General features: G+C 36.9%; 1 protein-coding gene across 1 annotated transcript; it reads right to left on the minus strand.

Annotated features, from left to right (window-relative positions):
- Positions 1-1,532: 1,532 nt before the first annotated feature.
- On the minus strand, positions 1,533-21,743 carry prkcha (protein kinase C, eta, a). The gene is made up of 14 exons (XM_065296505.2): positions 21,069-21,743; positions 16,595-16,658; positions 15,431-15,584; positions 14,763-14,797; positions 14,591-14,673; positions 13,518-13,647; positions 12,844-12,977; positions 12,203-12,343; positions 11,224-11,397; positions 9,233-9,387; positions 5,556-5,694; positions 5,132-5,320; positions 2,524-2,670; positions 1,533-2,430 (listed from the first exon to the last, which is right to left on the minus strand). Exons 1-14 carry the CDS (start codon positions 21,417-21,419, stop codon positions 2,227-2,229), a joined length of 2,100 nt encoding a protein of 699 aa, XP_065152577.1. The 5' UTR covers positions 21,420-21,743; the 3' UTR covers positions 1,533-2,226.
- Between the last annotated feature and the right edge of the window lie 1,621 nt (positions 21,744-23,364).

The following is a 23,364-nucleotide window of genomic DNA, read 5'->3' on the forward strand; positions in this document are numbered from 1 at the left end:
CCTCTTGACGTGATGACATATTGCATGAGGTCGTCACATGACCGGAGATAGACGAGAAGTTGTGGTTTAAAAGTGTATATTTTTTTATTTTTCTTGCCAAAAATGACAATCGTTTTGCTAGATAAGACCCTTATGCCTCGTTTGGGATCGTTTAGAGTCCTTTGAAGCTGTGTTGAAACTGCAATTTTAAACTGCATTAAAAATGTTAAGTGTTGGGGTCCATTAAAATGAAAAAAATCCTGGAATGTTTTCCTCAAAAAACATAATTTGTTCTTGACTGAACAAAGAAAGACATCAACATTTTGGATGACATTGTGGTGAGTAAATTATCTGGATTTTTTTAAAGAAAATGGACTAATCCTTTAACGCTAATGTTGTTTTCTCATTATAAAAAATGCAACTTGAAATAAAATTCCAAAAAGAATGTACTCCAACAATACTATAGTCTTTTGAAAATGTCACTTGTAAATGACCAAACCAAGGCGTTCAGCATGGGCAATCAAGCAAGGACCTTTTAAATCCTGCAAGCCATGCAGGGAGCAGAACAATTTCTCAAGTTGAAGAGTTTAGTAATTTTACAGGCCAGCATACAGTCAATCATCACAGTCTGCATTCAAAACCAATGACCCTTGAGCTACAAAGAACCACGATAGACAAGATTGTGCAAAGCAAATGAAAATGGAGGGGTGATCAGCAAAATATATAAATAAATACAAAGTCCATGTATATTTCTTTCACAATTGATAGGGAAGGATGAAGACCCATAATAGGCCACTTAAAGCTAAGCAACCAAAAGGCCATCAGGAGACTTCATGACTATACAGGGATTTCCTTCTTTGCTTACTCTTACCAGTTGCCATTGACTCTTCTAAACACAAGAGCTTATACAATATGTTGGTTTTCAGGTTTGAGTCTCCCACAGGATGGTGGTCTGCTGACACCAGTTCTCAAGGAAACCTTCCTTTGATGTAATTGGGGCCGTGCCAAACTTGCATGGGCAAGTTGCTTAGTCGGATCCCCCATGACATCAGTGTTTTCTCACTTAGAACCAGAGATCTGTTGCTAATTTTCCATTGCCTAAATCATTAGCAAAGACAATTTAGCAAAGATTTAACAGGTTCCCAACAATTTTGCAAAAAAATTGGGGACATTTTGACAGAGAAAAGAACAAAGCATCCTATTCATTTTACTCTACACAAAAGAGATTCTTACTGCAAGAATGGTGGCATGGAAAAAGATTGTTGCCAATTACCCCCGAGTATTTCATTAAATATAGTAGCTACGTCACCCTTCATTTCCCTGATGAGTCTCCACCATTAATTTCTTTTGTGCAGTACATAAAAAGGTTTGATAGTGATTATGAACAAGCTTCACTCATTTTCTCTTGCAGGACGCTTTCAGCCTTATGAAACAATGTACAATGTGCACACATGAAAACCCACCAACAAACATACGGCTCTCCTCAGACTGATAATTCCCAAATAAACATCATTAAAGAAAGATGAGGAGTAGGAGGATGAGTCACCGGCTTTAATTTAAAGAATTTAAACTGGTCAACATGAGTTTTAGCCTTCTAACCCTTCAGTATAAAGGGGTATAGCTCAGGGGAGATGGTTTGTGATGGAGTCACGACCAAAAAGGTTCTTAATGCAGAGACATCAATACTGCATCCTTTATCAATAATATACAACAACAACAACATCTACAGATAATTGTTGGGCTACATCATGGTGAAACTTTGACCTGAAATGCATCAAACACATAAACAAAGACAATACGACAAATTGCACACATTGCTTGAAATATATTATAAAAAATACAACTTTAATTAAAAATACTTCCTCATGAGTTCTATTCTCCTATTTCTTTGACAGAAAAATATCACACACAACAAAACTGACTGCAGTTCATCTTCTAAACATTCAGGAATTAATACTGGGACAAGCCAAGATCATCGAGATCCTGAAAAAACATGTGCAGTTCATCTCTAGATGAGTTTTCATGTGCCGCTGTGATTAGCAAACCTGCTTGAGGGCAGAAATGTAATTGCAGTGGGTAACGTGTCTGTAATATCTCTCTGCATCACCTGACACAAAGATACACACTTTGTTACAATAACCTACATTTACATGTCATGTTGTCATGTAACTCAGGAACAAACAGGCTAAGCAAAAAAACGCTGGACACAAAGTCCTTTCATTTTTTTTCTCCAACATGGCATTACAATTAGTTTGGTTCAGTGACATCACACGTTTCTTCACCTATACCCTCCGTCTCAGAAACAATTTTTAAGAGCTCAGGAGAGATAAAAGAAAAGTCCCGAAACTCGTCCTGACTTATGGAGGAGATGAGGGCTTCGTCAATGGGCGTGAAAGCTGGATCCTCCTGGGTGAAGTCTGGATCGAAGTTATTCACATCTTCTGCAGTTTTCTGTGAGACAAACGATGGTTTCCTTTAGATTCATGTGTAACTTTTTAGGTTTAAGGTTAAGTGGAGAGTGAATGTTAAGTATATTATACTTACAATTCTGGGCTTGAAAGGCGGTTCGAGCTCACGACGGTTAAGTCTGTCCCAGTCAATACCAGAAAAAAATGGGTGACTTATTACTGCAGTCTCCCCGCCCTCGGCGGCCACACAACCCAGACGACGAGATGGATTCTTCGTCAAAAACTGAGGAAAATAAGAGAGTCACAAATATGTTAGAAAACGTTATTGAATTGTTGTTGGTTGGGAATACACATTTAAAGGGACCCATAAATATAAAATTGTGTCATCATTTACTCAATCTCATCTTGTTACAAACCTGTTTTAATTTCTTTGTTCTGCTGAACACAAATTAAGATATTCTGAGCAATGTTTGTAACTAAACACCGATCAGCATTGACTTCCATAGTAGACATTTTACTACTATGGAAGTCAATGGTGCGTCTGGTTTCTGCATCCTTTGTGTTCAGCAGAACAAAGAAATGTATACAGGTTTGTAACAATATAAGGGTGAGTAACCCATTTTTGGGTGTACTATACCTTTAACATTCTTTAGACAAAATGGTAAAAAAAAAATTGTCCCAAGCTTTCACTGGGGTACTACTACTAAAAAAAATGTTTTAAAAAATTGTCCCAAGCTGTCACTGGGGCACTACTACTTAAAGAGTAACTAAACCCCTGGTCAGAGCCTGACTCCACCCACTGGCAATATTTGAAAAATGCAAGAAAAGTGGGCAGATCCCAACGGAGATAGAGGGGACGAACTAAGCTCGTACCAAGTGTGTGGTGAGATCGTAACAAGGGCGTGGTGAGCTTGAAACTGCTTACGTCACGAGTCATTTTTTGGACCCAACATCCAATAGGAAAATTCAACTGCAATAGCCACCGTTCAACCTGAAGAGGGCAGCACTCAGACGTTTTTACACCATATATTGCAGTATTGAAACACTTTATATCTAAATGTCAAAAAACTTACTAAAATCAATGAACAGCACTAATAAAGCATCATTCTTACAGATCATTAACTAAAAAAAGTTGGTTTAGGGTTTAGTTACTCTTTAAAAAAATGGTCATATGATGTACAATTTAGGTACAGATATGTATACATGTAGTACAAATATATACCTTTCAATATATGTATATATGTGTATGTATGTATGTATGTATGTATGTATGTATGTATGTATGTATGTATGTATGTATGTGTGTGTGTATATATATATATATATATATATATATATATATATATATATATATATATATATATATATATATATATATATATATATATATATATATATATATATATATATATATATATATATATATATATGTATGATGTCTGAGGTACTAAAATGAACTCTTTGGGTGCAAAGGTGTACTTTTTCAAAGGGTACTGTCACAATAACAGCTACAGTAGAGACCTTTTTTTCTGAAAGTGTGGTTAGACCATATGAATTTGACCAGCAGCAAACTACATGTACATTAACACTCCACTCATGTAATTCCTTTCAAAGCTTTGCAGTAATATTAATCCCATCACATATGTTTAATCACATCAGTAATCATATTCTTATATGTAGAGGTGCATAACATGCACCTGATAACTTGCTGGAGGCTACGTCAAGAGTATCAAATTGTGGTCTCAAATATAACCAAATCAGATGAAATCAAATCCAATCCCCAATGCCCCTCCTCCTACAGCTGTCTAATAACGCAAGCACAGACGTATACACACAAACTGAATCGGACATCCATTAGAAATTACGGCTAGGTACATTACCTCATCATCTGTACACAATAACAAACTGTTGTAAAAGATAATCTAGTATTACAGAGCAAAACATCATAACAATAAACCAAATTGGCAGCGTGAGCTGTTATATGTAACTCAATAAATAAAGTGTTCGTTATTTATTTACCCAAAAAAGTATCTAGAGTAGCATTACACAGTGACAAGTTCTACTAAAGGTCACTAATGGACACTTTTGGTCACTCTGCAGGTGTTTATCATATCCAGACAGTGGTTATTAAATCCTCTCCCACATTCAAAACAGTTCATGTGTGTTTTTGTTATGTGTATATCAGAATACACCACAGCCTCTGAGGTCGGCCAATCTAAATATAGAACCCTGTTTGAGGAACTACATTGATCTACTATTTGATTGCTGTGTTCGGTCTCTGTGGTCAATGTCATCCTGAATGACCTAAAGCGGAGTATTTTTCATCACAGGCAGATAACCTGACATTCCACTGTAGAATTCCCTGACCCAACCGGGAATTTACTGGCTCTTCAATCATTACAAGTCGCTCTAAAGGGTAAAATGGTTCTAGTACTCCTCCACTATGCTTTACAGACTAGCGAGAAAGAGCAAATGTTTTCTTTTTGCATGTGATGTAAAGGGTCTTTATTTTTAGCTAGAGTACTGTCATGTGAGAGTGCACAGTGCATTGTGGACCGAGGCTAAATATAGTTATGTAAGACCAGATGGGACAGAGAGAAAGAGATCAGATGGACTATTGATGTTCTGCGCTACATGCACAGAACTAACGGTTTAATTCACACCATATGTCTCCGACCAGTCAGCATAGGTGTGAACGCTTAATTTGCCCCTTAAGACTCTTGAGCATTCACAGAGCAGCTCACCGCTTTGAGTATGTTCACAGCGTTGGTGCTGAGCCAGGACGCATACATTATCTCTTCGTTCAGTATGGATTCAAAGAGGTCATCTTCGTTCTCAGCCTCAAAGGGGGCGTGGCCGGATAGCATCTCATACAGAAGCACTCCGAGGGCCCACCAATCAACCGATGGCCCATACAGCATCTCTTGAAGGATCTGTACATTAGAACAGCACATTAGCAATACTGTCATATACTCATGTCACACACACACACATGGCTATAAAATTTTATATATTTGCTAAATAGATAGACAATTACACGCAAACAAGGTTACAGATTATTGTAATGTGTATGCATTCTAGATTGCAAAATTATTTTTATATGTTTGACAAAAGTTCTAGATCTTCTGTGATGTATGTGTCACAAAATCAATTTAATGCTTAAATCACCTCTGGAGCAATGTAATCTGGGGTTCCACAGAAGGTTCCTGTGACGAGACCCTCAAACATCCCCTCTTTACACATCCCAAAGTCAGCAAGTTTGCAATGACCATCTTTATCCAGCAAAACATTGTCCAACTTCAGATCCCTGAAACACATACACGCATAATAATGATAATGTCCAATTATTTTCAATAATTTCATTAATAAAGCACATCAGAACTTAACTTTTAAGTTACTATAGCTCATATGCACTGCATTAGCAACCCAGGATAATACAAATACTGAATTTTTTTTAATGCACTTTGAATCAAAGGGTCTGCCAAATACGGAAATGCAATGTGAAAGGAATGAACTAAACTGCTGAGCTAAGTAAAGCAATAACAAACGAAGACACATAAAAAAACCAAATAAGGGAAATAAAAGCATAATAAATAAAAGCAACGGCACAGCACGTTGGATTGAATGGTAAGGAAAAGAAAAAAAGGCCTTTAGACTGAATTTAAAAGCAGCAGACCTCATCAAAAGAGAGAGAGAGAGAGAGAGAGAGAGAGAGAGAGAGAGAGAGAGAGAGAGAGAGAGAGAGAGAGAGAGAGAGAGAGAGAGAGAGAGAGAGAGAGAGAGAGAGAGAGAGAGAGAGAGAGAGAGAGAGAGAGAGAGAGAGAATATTCTAGTGCCTTAGGCCAAGAGATGAGAGACTTAAAAGACTTCAAATGCGAGCGGGGCAGAGAAAAATAGCAGATGATTGGATAACCTAAGTGACCTGGAGAAGCAATGAGAGTGGAGGAGAGCACAAATACTGTACATTGGCAGTCTGTACAGAGCTTTAAAATATCTGAGTATAAAGTTTTTCAATTTTTTATATTGGTTATAATTCATATTAATAAGAATTCTGGTTGGGTATATTGTGCCCTTCCTTTAAAATATGCAATATGCTTAAATTGGTTCGCTGGTCAAGTGTGTTAAATAAATTCGCTAACCACACATTCGCTGTCGCACATTTTCCAAAAACATCACACCCCTTACCATGCTCTGGTGTATTGTGAAATCAACATTGATCACAAAAATGCCAAAAAACACCAACTGTGACTGCTGGGTTGATAAAGTGTTTGTAAGATATGTATGATTTAACTAGCAGGCTAGCGGAGCCAAACAGCATTGCCCCCTTGTTTACATCCTTGCTACAATATAAAACGCAGACCAACATGGCCTTACTCCTTTATTGTGTGTTCCCAGAGGTAGGGTTTGTGTAAATTTTGGGGTTTGTGATGTCACTAACCCAAAAAAAAGCTCACTTGTAGTCAGTGGCACTCGATGCGAAGTTCGTCACATCATGTATGTAGCCCGTCATGTGCGTGGTTCCTTTTTTTCAAAATATGTGTTCTGCCCGTCGAGTGATCCTGTGTGCATCACGTGTCTTGCCAAAATAAGTGCCTGCTGCAGATGCGTCTATAGGGTTTCTGATAAAAGAGACGCTCGCGTTTGCCAGATACTCGCATAATCTCATGCGCAATCAAAGTTTACTGTTAAGGGAGTGTCTTGCGTGTATTTTGTAAACATGAGCGTCTCTTTTTTCATAAACCGTTTTGACGCCTGTGCAGCAGGCACTTATTTTGACAAAACACGTGCACACAGGATCTCTTGAGGCGCAGAACACATATTTTAAATTAGCGCCCCTCGGATAAGCAGTCACTGCTTGTAGTCTATCCAGCAGTTTGTTTATAGTTTATGAGAAGTGATATTCTGCTAAAATATCTTCCTTTGCATTGCGCTTTGAGCATTGTAACTTTGCAGATGTTGTTTATGCTCAAACAGCAACAGTACACACTAACTTAAGTTAAAATAGTAAAATAATCATGAATGACCCACCCCTTTAATTTAAAGTCTGTCGACATTAACTGCACAAGCATTAATATAAAGCATATATGAATGAAAGCCAACTATAACATACTGTGCTCCAGAGTAAAATGCTTTAAGAGACACAGGTTGTCCCAGTTTAAAAGAGCTGACACGAGTGTCTAGCTCAGATCTGCTTCAGTACCTGTGCTGCTTAAAAACCCACCCAAATGACTTTTACATTGAAGCTTTAAAAGGTCTGTGCAGTTTAAAGTTTTGGAAATGCTGAGCTAGAATCAGTCTTATAGTGATAATGAATCTCTGAGGACATGGAAGTAGCAGTTAAAAAGGAAGTAGAAAACCACTTTCAAAGAAATACAATTCAAAGAAACATTAAAAGGAAGAGTTCAACCAAACATTTCCTCGCCCTTTTATTGCTTTAAACTTTTAGGACTTTTGTGGAACATTTAGTTTTAACTTAATTAAATGGGATCAGGGATAGTTTTGTATTTCACTGATTCTTGAAACTTTGGCAAAAACATGTCCCACTAAGAAAAGTGCTAATTCTATTGGAAATTAATAACATTTTCATGAAGAAAAAGAATCAATGTTATAATCAGGGGGTTCTTTGCACATATGTAAGGTTCCTTTATAGGTTTATTTTTATTTTTTATTAATTTAATGATTATATGCTGGCCCATTGCCTGCAAAATCAGTTGTCCTTGGTTAACAGATAATCATTTCAACTTGATTAAAAAAGCCAAAAGTAATAATTGAATTGAATAATAAATTTACCACATGAAAGAGTACATTGTAATATGTATTAAAAACTACAAACAGTGAGTTTTGACAATATTTACTATTATTTTGTGATTTCTCAAAATGTGTCCCACATATTCGTCACCACCGTCAGATATTTATAAAAAGCAATAAAATCAGACAACTACAGGGTCAACTGCATTCCTGAGGACCCCATTTTCAAACCTTCAGCTCTACTGCATGCTTCAAGATCACTCAAGCTCCTGTATGTTTGCTATTTTCTCTTAAACTTGTTCATATTTTTGTACACTGCTACTGTGACAACCATAACATGTCAACACCGTCATCATTGTAAAAAAAACATTAGATTAGAGTATGAAAGAAATGTATCATTTTTAAGAAGAGGTCTGAATTAGCTAGCAACAGAGGGGAAACAAGATGGCTAATGTGAACAACTCATAGGTTTTTGTCACCACCGTCAGATGTCACCATCGTCAGGTTTTCTGTCTTTTCTGTCAGGTTTTATGTATTTTAGGAAGTTATGATTTGATATTTGTTCATCACAGTGCTCAGGATTGTAATTTTTTGGACCAAATATTTACATAAAGTTTAAGCAAGAAGCCATTGTCTTGAGTGGTATACATTTTGGAATAATGAGGCCAATGTCACCACCGTCAGATTAGTGTCACCACCGTCAGACGGAGTTTTATTTGTTTTAAATGAATATGCTTACAATATGTTTCTTCAGGGCTGTTGAGTTATTAAAGTAATAGTCTCTTTTAATACAAAAATATGTTTATAAAATAAAAAAATTCATTAATTTTTCTATTTAGGCTTAAAGTAAATGTTGTATGAGTAAAAACGCCTATTTTATGAAAAAAATACAAACAGGGGAGGTTGCACCAGTAAATTGCTGAACAGCCAAGACCTTGGTCTATAATGATATACCTTCAGATTTTGTAATTTAACAAAAATTTTTTTTCAAAATTTAAACCTGTTTTATCCAAATTTCCAAGAATCACTGATTTGTATTTTTTGGTGAACTATTTCTGATTTGTGCATATCGTTTTGTGTGTGTATGTGTCTCTAACCTATATATAATCCCCTTGCTATGGAGGAATATGAGGGCAGATGTGATTTCTGCTGTGTAGAATCTCGCTCTGTTCTCTTCAAACTTTCTGGATTTCTGAATATGAAACATCAGATCGCCTCCATTCACAAACTCCATCACAAAAAACAGACGCTCCTGTGAAAGAGAAAAAGTTTAAGTTATTACGCATTAAAAAACTATAAAATCATCAACGACATCAGAAAATTCAGCTTTTTATATGAAGTAACAAAGTTTATTTATTTAATTATTTCGCCATTCTAGCATCTATGGCTATATTTATAGCAAGAACTGGTTAATTCATACACAAGTTGATCCAAACAAATTAACCCACACACATATTTGGGGGAGAGGCAATTGGGTATCTCCAATTCACCTAACTTGCATGTTTTTGGCCTGTGGGTAGAAACCGAAGTAAACAAACGCTGATACAGGAAGAACATGCAAACTCCACACAGAACGGCCACCTGACCTAACCAGGGCTTAAACCGGAGATCTTGAAATAACTAACTAAAAATCTATGTGAAAGCCATTAGAAGATGAATGAGAGAAACTGGAGGGGAAATGCACATTGTCTGGGATTCGGGGTTTATCATTTAACATCAGTCCACTGGAAAACTTAATGAATGTTTAAAAGGTTAAACATTTAGACAAGGCAAAATGTTACAAGCTATTCTGAGAAGGAACTGTTCATTGGATTTCCCACAGTTTACAAGTTTGATGTGTGTTTGTGGCAGTAAGTAGCAAGCAAATTAGATATTTCTAAGAAGAATTGTCTTTTTCACATCATTTTCCATCTATGAAATAATAGGATAAACATAATTTTTTGCATATGTCTTGAATTACATTTGTGGTTGCATTGACAATAACATTGAAAAAGATTTTTACAGTGGTTTTGTCTACTTCAGATATGCTATGCTAAACAACACAAAAACAGACAAACTGTGGTTTTTATGTCAGTCAGATAATCTCATCCTGTGTTAAGTGGGTCGTGCTTAGTCAGACTCAGCACATCTTTTCGGGCCACATTGAAGTCAAATGTCTGGCTTCATGAGATTAATGAAACACTTGTAGAAAAGACTTTGTACCAAATCTTTTTTTAATTAAAACCTATTACACACCCACTAATGACCAAAGCCATTAAACATGAACTGCAGCACACTGCAACAATCTCACACCTGACCAGATCACTGATCATTGATTTTCACAGCCACACTGTGATCCTATCAGACAGAACCTGGACCCAGAGGGTCATGAGAGTGCTTTGTATCACAATCACGTGTGGGCAATTCAAGAGATGGATTGTGTGTGTCACAGCTATGAAGGATCAAAGACAAACTGCATAATAAATTATTTTTCTCATTACAAACACGTGCACATGACAGCAGCGAGACCTTGAGGGTTTCCCTGCACATATGTGTTTGCATGTCCTCTGCAGTAATAAATCCAGAGGTCATCATGCCATGCCAGATCATTTTTTTACGTGAAGTCTTTAAATCCTATTGTGATTTGTGTGTACCCTTAATCTAAGATTCAAAACGCTAAACTTAAAATAAGCTTGCATTTGGTACAATGTTAAGTGGGCTTATGTGATTATAAAAGCTTTCCGCTGTTTAATAGGATTTAGTCTTGACCTCTAATTTAAGCTTTACTCTAGGCTTTAAGCAAAACAAACACACAGAGATTATAAATGACAAAAAGCAAGAAAATACAGAGATGTTAAGAATTCAAAAACTGAAACATAAAACATAACCCATATCAACACAAATCAATGATGCTGACATTAATTCTCTACTGCCCCCTACTGATGATCATTTAAACTACAGGTCACACAAACGTCAATGTATGCAGGTGTGCTTGCTGCTTTTCATAATGCATGTAAATCTGTGCTGCGGTCAGGCTCCACCCGTGAACAAATATCACCACATGAAATTCTATATCTGATCCATAAAAAAATTTAATTGTTCATCTCACCGGTGTCTGGAAGCAGCAGTAGAGCTCAGTGAGGTAAGGATGAGAGGAAGCAAGAGCTAACACTCGTTTTTCTGTCATAGTGCACTCCACATCATCATCCTGCAGAATTATGTCTTTCTTCAGGACCTTCACTGCAAAGACCTGATCAGTACCGTTTAGCCTGACCAACATCACCTAAAAACATAACACACAAGCAGTGTGAACGACCATTAACTGTCATAGCGGCATCATACCTTCAGTTTAAAATTGCAGTTACAAAGGACTCTAAACGATCTCAAACGAGGCATAAGGGTCTTATCTAGCGAAACGATTGTCATTTTTGGCAAGAAAAATTGTGTACAAATATGCACTTTTAAACCACAACTTCTTGTCTTCCTCCGGTCGTGTGACGCACCAGCACGACCTCACGCAATACATCATCACGTCAAGAGGTCACGGATGACGAATGCAAAACTACGCCCCAGTGTTTACAAGTGTGGAGAAAGAGGAGCGTTGACGTTGTTGTATGTCGAATGATAATAATTAATGTCCTTGTGTCAGTTCATTGTATAAAATAGTCCGCAAATGTGCGTTTCACATATTTAACACGTGACCTTTTCGACGTCATTACGCAATTACGTGAGGTTGCGCTGGTGCGTCACACAGCCGGAGGAAGACGAGAAGTTGTGATTTAAAAGTGCATATTTTTTATTGTTCTTTCCAAAAATGAGAATCGTTTTGCTAGATAAGACCCTTTTGGCTCGTTTTGGATTGTTTAGAGTCCTTTGAAACTGCAATTTAAACTGCATTAAAACTGTTAAGTGTCCATTAAAATGAGAAAAATCCTGGAATGTTTTCCTCAAAAAACATAATTTCTTCTCGACTGAACAAAAAAAGACATCAACATTTTGGATGACATGGTGGTGAGTAAATTATCTGGATTTTTTGGACTAATCCTTTAAATTGGACCATGTGTGACCAAGAGTTCTGTCGTGCAGACCTTGCCGAAGCTTCCTTTTCCCAGCACCTGCAGGAGCGAGAAGTCGGAGACTCCCAGCTTTCGACTCGTCTCTTTCTTTGATTGCCCTCGATCTCCTCTCACACTCATCGCCCGGGAATAAGTGTCCATGCCTGCAAGACCCTGCAAAAAAAGAGAGAGCTTTTGCTATAAATCCTTACAAGTTTTACTAAAGATTTCATTTTTTTGCTTTTCTTAGTATTATGGTTCCTCGTTATTTTATGTTGGTTTCTAACTTCCTCAATCGAACTATCTATTACACTTTATCTTCAGTTTTCTGTGCATGGCCTTGTGTTACTTCCTCTAACATTTTTTTGTTGCGTGGCATGAGGTTGAGCTGCACATGCATTATAAAAAATTGATGACAGCAAGTTATTTGTCAAGTCACCCTATCTGTCAAGTTATATAGAGCTTTATACAATACAGATTGTTTTAAAGCAGATTTATAGTAATAAACAGGAAAATAAAGATCAATAACAGTGTCCATGTTGCCAAATCATCAAATCATCATTAAAGCAGCTCTTCAGAAGACAGTCGTAATTCATTTCATTTGTGATGCTAATAAAGCATTTTGAATTGTCAATGAGAAAGATAATCTTATTGTTGTATTACTTTAAGCGTACCAGAGAGTTGCGTTTGGTCATTCCTCCTGGTTCAAGCCCCATCTCTTTCAATTTATTGGCCAGTTCTACATTGTTGACTCCACAGTTCGGTGCAACATTTCCCTTACATCGGATATGGACATTCATCTTACAAACTACAATCATACAAAGAAACACACACACACACACAAGATGAGCAGCACATAACAATAGCAATAATATGAATGGATGGATTCAGTGGCGGCTCATGACTGCTCTTCCGAGGGGCACAAATTCAAAATATGTGTTTGTTGCGTCATGTAAACCGTGTGCATTACGTGTTTTGTCAAAATAAGTGTCTGCTGCACACGCATCAAAAGCATTTATGATAAAAGAGATGCTCACGTTCACAAAATACACACTTCCTTAACAGTAAACTCTGAATATGCATGAAATTATGCGATTATCTGGCAAACGCGAGCGTCTCTTTTATCATAAACCCTTTAGACGCATCTGCAGCAGGCACGCACTTTGACAAGAAACGTGACGTAGGTTCCCTTGACGCGCCGAATACATTTTTTGAAATTACGAACCACACACATGACGGGCTACATACATGTTTTGACGAACTTTGCATCGTGCGCCCTCGAAAAAAGAAGTCACCGGCAGCCACTGGATGGATTACAGATTAACAAAAGAAACAGAAAGTGAAATACTTTTGCAGTGTAGTCCTTGTCGTACAAGACCCCATAGCAAAGATCCACAGTGATCACAGAAAGTAGGAACCTTATAATTGTGGATGCCAAATTTATGAGGGATGTTTATACTGAACCCCTGATTTGTAGTCTGCAAAGAAATGACATAACATAAGAATGAAAATTTAGGAAGTTTTTATCAGACCAGCAGGTGGAGCATTTGTTCAATTCTATTCAATACTACACTATTTCTATATATAGTGCTTTTCACAATTACTGCTGAAAGCAGCTTTACAGTAAATTGATGTTAGCACAAACAGTAGAGATACAAAAAAAAAACATATTTGTACCAATCTTTTTTACATTGTCTAACTGTAAAAAATATTGTCTGTACGATTGTAAGTTAGTTTCTAAATAACAAAATGACTGAAATGATGACAACTACATCAAATTAAAAACATTTTTTTTCCAAAAGCATGTACCTATCTTGATTTTTCATGAGCAGGCAATGTGTCAAGATAGCTAAATGGGCATACACGTTTTCTAAGACTGAGTCGATTTAGTCGATAAGCATAACGTAAGACATTAGGTATCATATTAAACTGTAGACATGCCGTTCCAGCTTACATGGAAATGGGCTAAAAAAGAGGAAATGATACCAACACAGACACATTATCATCACATAAATAAAGAATTTGCAATAAAACCATAAAATGCTAATAAATTAAAGGATTTGTAAGATTGCAGTTGGGCCATTTTCTAAAAGTGTTAAAAAGTAAAACCACAACCCTTTACCTAATGCCACATTCTCCAGTGAGGAAGTCATATAGGTCATATGAAACTAAAAATAAAACCAAAACATCAATGATGTTTAAGTGAAGAAAATTGTATTTATTTATAATAACTTTGGTTTATCTAAAAGTTTTTTTACTATTACAATACAATTTAGACTGATTAATGTCTGTGGTATTGTCTAAACAGCCCCAAACATCTAAACCTGATCAAACCAGCTTGTGGAAATCCCCAAAATAACTGAGAATAAATGACACAAGTTTTATTTTAGGGTAATTGGTGGGTGGGTGTGTGTATGTTACCTGCTCTTTGGCAGGTTTCTTCATGCGTGGACAGACCGTAACCACAAACTGATGGCATCGCTTGTGTACTACACAGGTGCAAACTGACACACATATACACACAAAGGGTTCACAATGTGAATAAATATGAATACCGAAGCATTATATAAAACAAGGCAGAGTGTCTACTTACCTTGACATTGGTAGCCTTGTTTTCCAAATACACCCCTAAAAGACACACAAACACATTTACACTACATTCAGTCACTCACAATGCATCTGTTTGTGTTTACCCAAAGCATATCTATGACCATTACACAACATCACTACTACACTGCATGATGTCTGAAAACCCTCAAATGAAATAAACGCACATGTGTGAATGTAAAAGTGTTCATGAAGATTTAAAGGAACACAACACCGTTTTTTCAATATTTTACTATGTTTTTACCTCAACTTAGATGAATGAATACATACATATCTTTTTTTCGATGCGTGCACTTTTAATCTTTGTACAGCGCTTCTTGAATGTGTTAGTATTTAGCCTAGCCCCACTCATTCCTATGGATCCAAACAAAAGTTTTATTTTTATGCCACCATACTTACTTGTGTAACTACTCATGTAATAGTCTTTAAATAGTGAAAACATGGAAGTGTTTGGTGGCTTCTAAATTCATCCATGTTTGGAGCCATAGGAATGAATGGGGCTTGGCTAAATGCTAACACATTCACAAGGCGCTGTATAAAGATTAAAAGTGCACACATTGAAAAAAGATAGGCATGTATTAATTCATCTAAGTTGAGGTAAGAACATAGTAAAATAATGAAAAACGGTGGTGTTTTGCTTTAAAAGTGCACTACCATATAAACTCTTTGCAGTGGAAACAGAATGTTGGTTGCTTTAGGAAGGTCGACATGAACTTGTGTCCATTGACTTGGTGGATTTTCCTGCGAACTGCCTGTTGCCGTTTTCGATTAAACTCCTTATAGGGACGCGTCCTTCCTTCACTTTCATCTATAAAGTAAAAATACAGGAAGCGCTTTGGTCAAATAAAAAAAAATGTTATGTGAATGTAAAGATATTCACAGTTTTGTATGACAGTTGGAGATAGAAAGTAGCATCAATGAAATCTACTGTAATCTAGAGTAGACACTCTTTAATGTGCATGGGTAAGTGTGTGGTTAAGAGTGAACAAATGAGCCCCCGTCTACTGCAGTGTAATTAGGTCTGGTCTTTTCGCTGTAGGTTTAACCACAGGCCTTTAAAGGAAGCTCTCTTCACACACCCCCAGTCAATGTGTGATCTGCACCCAATGCACATCAATGCACACATAAAGTACTGTGACAAACACAAACCAAAATAAACTGTAGTCGAACTTGTGTGTGTTAGACACTTTATTATTGTAAAAACACAAAGAAGGCATACCTATAATCTGGCAGGCGGAAGTGAATCACTATTTCATTTTAAGTCTATAGTGCCTTTCACAATTTTGCATAGTTGTATATAGTATATATATTATATAGACACAACGAGTAGACACAATAGAAACTTTTTTTTACTTTCAGGAAGAACAAAAAGTACAAAAATACCCTGGGGTTGAAAAAAAATGCTGGGTTATTATCAACCCAGTGTTGGGTCACACAGGGACAAACTTAACCTATGCTGGGTTGTTTCAACCCAAAATAATGGGTTGTTTTAATACATTGTTGGATCAAATATAAACAACGGCTGGGTTTATTGCTTTTTGACCCAGTTCTGGGTTAAAAGTAAAAAAAAAAGATGTACAGCAATAGTTATTTTAAGAAGTAAGCATATCAAGTTTTTCATAAGACGCTTACTACCTAGCATTCATTTTCTGTAGGGTCGATCAATGATGATGATTTTGACAAAGAAAAAGATTTTATACATGATCCATCCAGACCCTCTGTTGATTGGTCTAACACTAAAAGGTTTATGCTAATTTTGTACAAGACTAGTTTATGAAATAGATACAGAGATTTTGAGAGAAAATGAGAGGTACTTACCATCTTTAAATGTGCCTGTGAGAGTTACCAGGATGTAGACTTTGCCCTCAGGTTCAAGGTCAACCTGAAACACATACAAGGACCATTAGAAATAGCGAAAGTAGTGTATTCATTCATTATATGTTGACATCACAAGTTCTTTACTTACTTATTCTTTCTTATTGTTACTATTTTCCACATTTTAGAATAGCATTTGATGTCTGTTGAATAGCTTGATGCAGGTGGCCATAACTAATAGGCTTCATAAGTAAAAATTTAAAGGTATAGTTCACCCAAAAATGAAAAAATTTCATTAATGACTCACCCTCATGTTGTTCCAAACTCATAAGACCTCCGTTCATCTTCAGAACACAGTTTAAGATGTTTTATATTTAGTCCGAGAGCTTGTTGACCCTCCATTGACAATCTATGTATGGTATACTGTCCATGTCCAGAAAGGTAATTAAAACATCATCAAAGTAGTCCATGTGTCATCAGTGGGTCAGTTAGAATGTGTTGAAGCATCGAAAATACATTTTGGTCCAAAAATAACAAAAATTATTCAGCATTGTCTTCTCTTCCGCGTCTGTTGTGAAGTGCATGCGCGAGACTAAAGTCACGTGACTGCAGTAACACGGATGGCGTGTTATCCTCAGACATGTTTGCGAATTTTTATTTTTTTTAAACATACAGCGTGCATCTCCCCCAGACTGTAAATGAAGCCCAGGCGCACAAAAAAACAACAACAAAAAAAATCTGGGGCGCACCAGATAACACGTCAGCCGCGTCACTGCAGTCACGTGACTTTAGTCTCGTGCATGCCCTTCACAACAGACGCGGAAGACAAGACAATGTTGAATAAAGTCGTCATTTTTGGACCAAAATGTATTTTCGATGCTTCAACACATTCTAACTGACCCACTGATGACACATGGACTACTTTGATGATGTTTTTATTACCTTTTGGACATTGACAGTATACTGTACGACAGTAGATTTTTAATGAAGGGTCAACAAGCTCTCGGACTAAATATAAAACATCTTAAACTGTTTTTTTCAAAGATGAACGGAGGTCTTACGAGTTTGGAACGACATGAGGCTGAGTCATTAATGACATTATTTTCATTTTTGGGTGAACTATCCCTTTAAGAATAATAACAATAGAATCATCAAAACCATGAATAAAAATGTGAATTATTAAAAGTATTGAATTATGTAATAATAATAAAAATGGTCTGAAAAAAAAAAAAATGGTGAAAACCTTGTCTAGTTTATAGCTCTGAATACTTGGATTTCTACCAATAAACTTCATGAGGAGTCTGGGACCCTTTTTAAACAGAATTGAATCACTTTATTTGCTAATCGGTTTATCAAAAAAAATAATAATAATTGTCATGTGACAACCAATCATACAATTGCTCGTCGGAGCTAAACATTTTTTTCACACCACTGAGCATTTAAATGAGATCATGCAGAACTGAAATATAATAGCTTTATTTAACTTTGAAACACAGGAAAATGGAAAGAGACCCAGAATTAGAAAAACAAAAAAAATCTGAGGGGTAAACGGGGGCGTTTATGAACCTGTGGTAAACCTTAGTTAGTAAAATGGGGGCGTGTTTGGACCTGCATGTGATACATTCTAGCTTAACCCTGTGTGTGTGTACATTTAAACAGAATTATAAATTACGGTTGTATGCAAAAATTTCTAAATCTTACCGTTGGATCTGTCTGCTTTAAAAATTATTTTCTTTACATTTTTGGTCTGTAAGCATAGGCTATTTCAACGGATGTTCAATTTGCCTGTGAAGTGCAATATAAGCACATGCTGTTTACAGAGACAGAAGGGGTCAAATTCACAGAAAAAGGATCAATAATGTTAACTAATGAACACATCAAGTGTCACAGCGCACAGCATGAAAGTAGTGTGTATATCCTGACGTATCTGTATGCAATTTTCTAGAAAGGCCTTCGGCATTATCAACCCTAAAAGTCTTATTAAAGAGATTATAAGTCTTCAGCCTGGATTTAAAAGACAAACATATTTAAATGCAATTTAAATTGATTGCACACACTAAAGCATTACTGTATAAGGCATTATTCAGCAAGTTATCACATTTTTCTTCAATATCGTGCATCACTAGTCTAAGTGAAGTTTCTACACACCCACGCTGTCTTTCATCTGGTCACTATTCCCGATGCTCTTTTTGATGTGAGCTTCACTGACGGAAGATAAAACATAACAGAAACTGCTGAATTCCTTGAGGCAGTTCCCATACAGGAAACAAGCTTATACACACAGACACACAGGTAAAACTGCACAAGTTTCCTTCAAGTTTCACTACATACCACCAGTCCCAAACGCCTCAGGCTCTACACACAGGAGACTGAAACTTGGCACAAAACACCCAGAACCCAGACAAAACGTAGGCGATGTATTATTAATGTGCAGTTATGTGACCCACAACTGCAGGAGCAATAAAAAGGTACTGACTCTTTTTCTGAGTCCATTGAACTTCAGCAACCTTGATATTTGCATTTTAGAGAAGTAGTTTACAAGACATTTAGCAGGGAGAGCATTTCCCTGCAGAGTAAAACAAGCTAAAGCTGATTTTTAACTATTCTGAATAAACTTTTCAAATCAACGGAGACTAGGTGGACTATTTGTGCTTGTAACTGACACACAACAGGACCATTTAAGCTTGATACAGTTGCTGTAAAGAGAATGGAAATTTGGAAATGAAGATTACCTAAACAAATTCTAGGTTAAGGACATGAGACAACCAGTCACCCTGAAACTGAAGTTCATGTGCTGAGGCCTTCTGGGATAAGGGAACTAATAGCACAGAGTATAGGGGTTATGAGAAGATGTTCACTACCTATGTTGAGTCAAAGCAGGAGTGTGAGTGTGTGTGCCTGGTAATTACCACGTTGTGGGGACCAAATGTACATTTCTGACCTTGTGGGGAAATGTTGAGGTCCCCATGAGGAAACAAGCTTATAATTCAAACATAATGATGTTTATTGAAAATCTGAAGTAGGAGAAAGTTTTCTGTGATGGTTGGGGTTAGGATTTGGGTTAGGGGAAGGGAATAGAATATACAGTTTGTACAGTATAAAAACCATTACGTCTATAAATGTCCCCACAAAACATGGAAACCAGAATGTGTGTGTGTGTGTGTGTGTGTACCTATAAAATATATAATACCAATAATTTTTGACCTTATAGGGACAATTTTGGTAACAAAGAGGAAAACAGCTTATAAATAATAATTATTATAAATTAATTTATAATAAAAGTAAATTATTATTTAAAAATTTTGAATTTGTTTTTTTTTTTGTGAGGGTTAGGTTTAGTGGTTGGAGTAGGGCTTACAGTTTGTACAGTATAAAGGTCATTATGTCTATGGAAAGCGTGTGTGTGTGTGTGTGTAAACCTGCGAATGGAAACCGGTGTGTGAGAGAGACAGAGACAGCGAGAGAGAGAAAGAGAGAGGCCCCTAAAAAATTTACAATTGTTATTCTGCCTATTTTTTATAAGATTTTATTGATACTATTATTATAGGCCTAGATATACATATGGAACAAAATGTGTCGATGTTGTTTTAATTTTGTGTCTCAAAAATAATAAATATTCAATCTATCCAAGATGAGACACGGCTACTTTATATATGGTTTTAAAACATACGTGGCCAAAAGGGCGAAAAAGAAAAGGCAGAATATTCCCCTAAATGGAAAGTTGATCTCTAACACCAGTAAGTAGGCAGAAAATGCTAAAGCCACAGAGCAAAATGGTTTATCCGGTCACCTATATGATTGCACGTAGAGTGAAAATTTAGAAGTCAAACTCTAAGTCCAGATGATAATGACTGACTGAACTACAGCCCCTATTTCCTGTGCTTAACCACTGACTGAGCCTCAGCTTCATTGTCTCTATGCTTTTATCTGAGTCTACAGCTGCATTCAAAGGCCTGATTCTTGAACAGTGAGCAATGCACTGCTGGACTTGTGGGTGTAAGTGTGAAGCCACGTAGTTAAAATTATAACAGATAATTTCATTGCAGTTCTTCTGGTGACATTGCCAGGAAACACTGGCCTATAGAGCATAACATAAAACAATGCAATGCAATGCAATGCAATGCAATGGAAAGAAACAACAGAAGTATGCAAGGTATGCACTAATGCACAACACTAAAGCACAGTGTTTGTGTAATCACTATTAGAAAATAATATATGTTACTAATGCAGGACTTTTCTCCAAACACTTATACGGTGCATAAAAACATAATTTGAAACATTTAACAGCTTCTTGAAAGTACGCTGAAAGTTGTCTAGCTTTTAGGAATAAGAGTACAACATGCCAAACTGTATTTGGTCATATCAAATCTACACTAACTGAAAGCATAACAAGTTTAACATTGGGCACAGATGCAATTGAAGTGTGATGGAATATAATGGGAGAGACATCTTCATCAAAGACACAAAAATGTCCTACCCATCCTTCAAAGGACTCCTCTGTGCTTGAGTTCTTCGCCAGATCATCAAACTGGATGGTGCAGTTAGCCACAAAGTCATCGTATCCGATCGGTGCGTCATGAAAAACGGCCAACTCTACCTGCTTGCCGTTGTTGACGTTAACCGAGAACTCCTCGTTGTAAGTGGGCATGTTGGTTTTCTGTTTGGTGTGCGTCTGTCCTATCTTATACTCGTCCACTTTCACTATGATGTACGGGTCCATGGTCTGGTTCGCCTTGTTGAACATCACGGCATGTCGCATTGAGGTGGTCGTGGGTTTAAGGTCCACCGCCTCGCCGATGCGCAACTTCAGATACCCGGTAAACTTCATTGTGTCTGAAGTCGAGCCTTACAAGTATAACATTGTATCGACTACTGTCAAAAGTTTAAAAAGCATCCGTATCTATAAAATGCACGCGTATGTGTAAATAACGCGTATTAATATTATTTCCGTTGAGCGCGCCGCCGCAGGTGTTGCAGGGCAGGTACCGATGACACGTGAGAAACAAACTTATGCAAAACAAACAAACAAACAATAAATAAAATCCTGCAGTCGTGATAGGTGGTCGTGGTGGACAGGCCGTTATAGCGCAGAAATAAACAACTCGCTGTTTTTAACACCTGCTTTGCGGAAGAAGTTGAAGCAGCGAGTGCGCAGAATGGGGAAGTGGAGGAGTTTACGCGTCATTACGCGTGCCCCTCTAGGGACCCGCTGTGTCTCAAAAGTAAAGATTTTTGATGGAAACATCATGCTTTATGAAAACATCACTTGTTTTATCTGTTATGTTATTAGACATCGGCTTTCACTAAACAAATGCTGTTTTCACAACCAGTCGTATTGCTGAAGTTTAGACGCGTATAAATATTAAGTGTCTGCATATAAATGCATTTAAGTTTAATGTCACAAAGTGATAACCAGAGTGTTACACAAACTTAAGTTTAACAAACCAACCTGCATACAATCTCTGAATTACCTGCCTGAAAAAAAAATAGGGAAAACCGCCCCTGCGTATTATGAGGAAATGGCGCCACCTGTCGGAATAAGCTTTTTATTTATAATTGCAGAGATTTATTAGAACATGCAACCGGTTTTTATAATAAACACACAATGAATAAATACAATACAAAAAAACTGTAATATAATAGAATGTAGTAAGCTATTATTGCACTGTTGTACATTGGAAATTATTGTGGACATAACTCTCTTCCTCGTAATACCTTTCGGTTTAAAAGTGCTTGAATGGTTTATGCAAATGAAAATATGCCATTAATTTATTTACTGTGTGTTTATTCTTATACAGCAGACAGTCTGTTTCAAATTTTGTTAGTTTAATTTCAACAGCTGGTTGGTTTGTGTTTAAGAAGCTGAAACAGAAAACCTCTGATACCCACATGGGTTGAGCGCATGTGTGGGCCCTGACTGATTTGGGCCATGCAATTGATCCATAAAGCCAAGAGATTAAAGACTCACTGGTGTAAACTGTGACCTTTGACGTCTCTCTATTGCTTTCCCAGCTGGTATAAATTCAAAATGGAGCCTCCAAACTCTCATCTCTGTCTGGTATCAGTGTTTAAGAGGACAGAGGTGAGAGATGAAACAGAGATAAGACTTTACTGTCGTGCTGTAAGGAAGCTTATGTGACAGGTCCTCTCCACCAGTGTTGGCTTTATGTGTAACACCAATAACTTCCAGCAGGGGGCGGTCATGCCCAAAGTTTTAGGTTTATATTTTTACAAATCCAAGTTCAGTACAGTTTTGAAAAGCTTTGCAGTGTTTACCTCCTAAATTCTTATAACTTGATACCTCACTGTATCTCTCTCAAGAGTTTTGTGGTGTAAAACTGTATTTAAACATTACGCATTAACTTTAATGGTGTCTTTATGATTTAACCCCCTTTGGGTCTTTATTAAAAAACAGCCCTTGAACCTGGACAGCATTGTGGGTTGAAATTCAGGCCACTGTGCAAGCAGATTTTGCTTTCTTTCATAGAGAGCAGAGGCATTAAAATCAATGCATGTTCATTAAGCAAAGGAGTACATTTGTGTGTTGACATTGGGTGTTTTCATCCCCTGCCACATTATCATACCACAAACAATACCCAAAGTCATACCAATGCACATGCACAAACACATCAAAGCCTAAAACAGCTCATGATTCTTGTTCAGCTTTTTTTCTTGCAATCTCAAATATATCAAGGAGTTTGAAATTGCTCCCAATACTCCCATTATTACACACACGTTACGCTTACACTTAACAAACTGTTGCTTTATCATGA

This window comes from Paramisgurnus dabryanus, chromosome 20, assembly GCF_030506205.2.
Source record: "Paramisgurnus dabryanus chromosome 20, PD_genome_1.1, whole genome shotgun sequence".
NCBI classification, from domain to species: Eukaryota; Metazoa; Chordata; class Actinopteri; order Cypriniformes; family Cobitidae; genus Paramisgurnus; species Paramisgurnus dabryanus.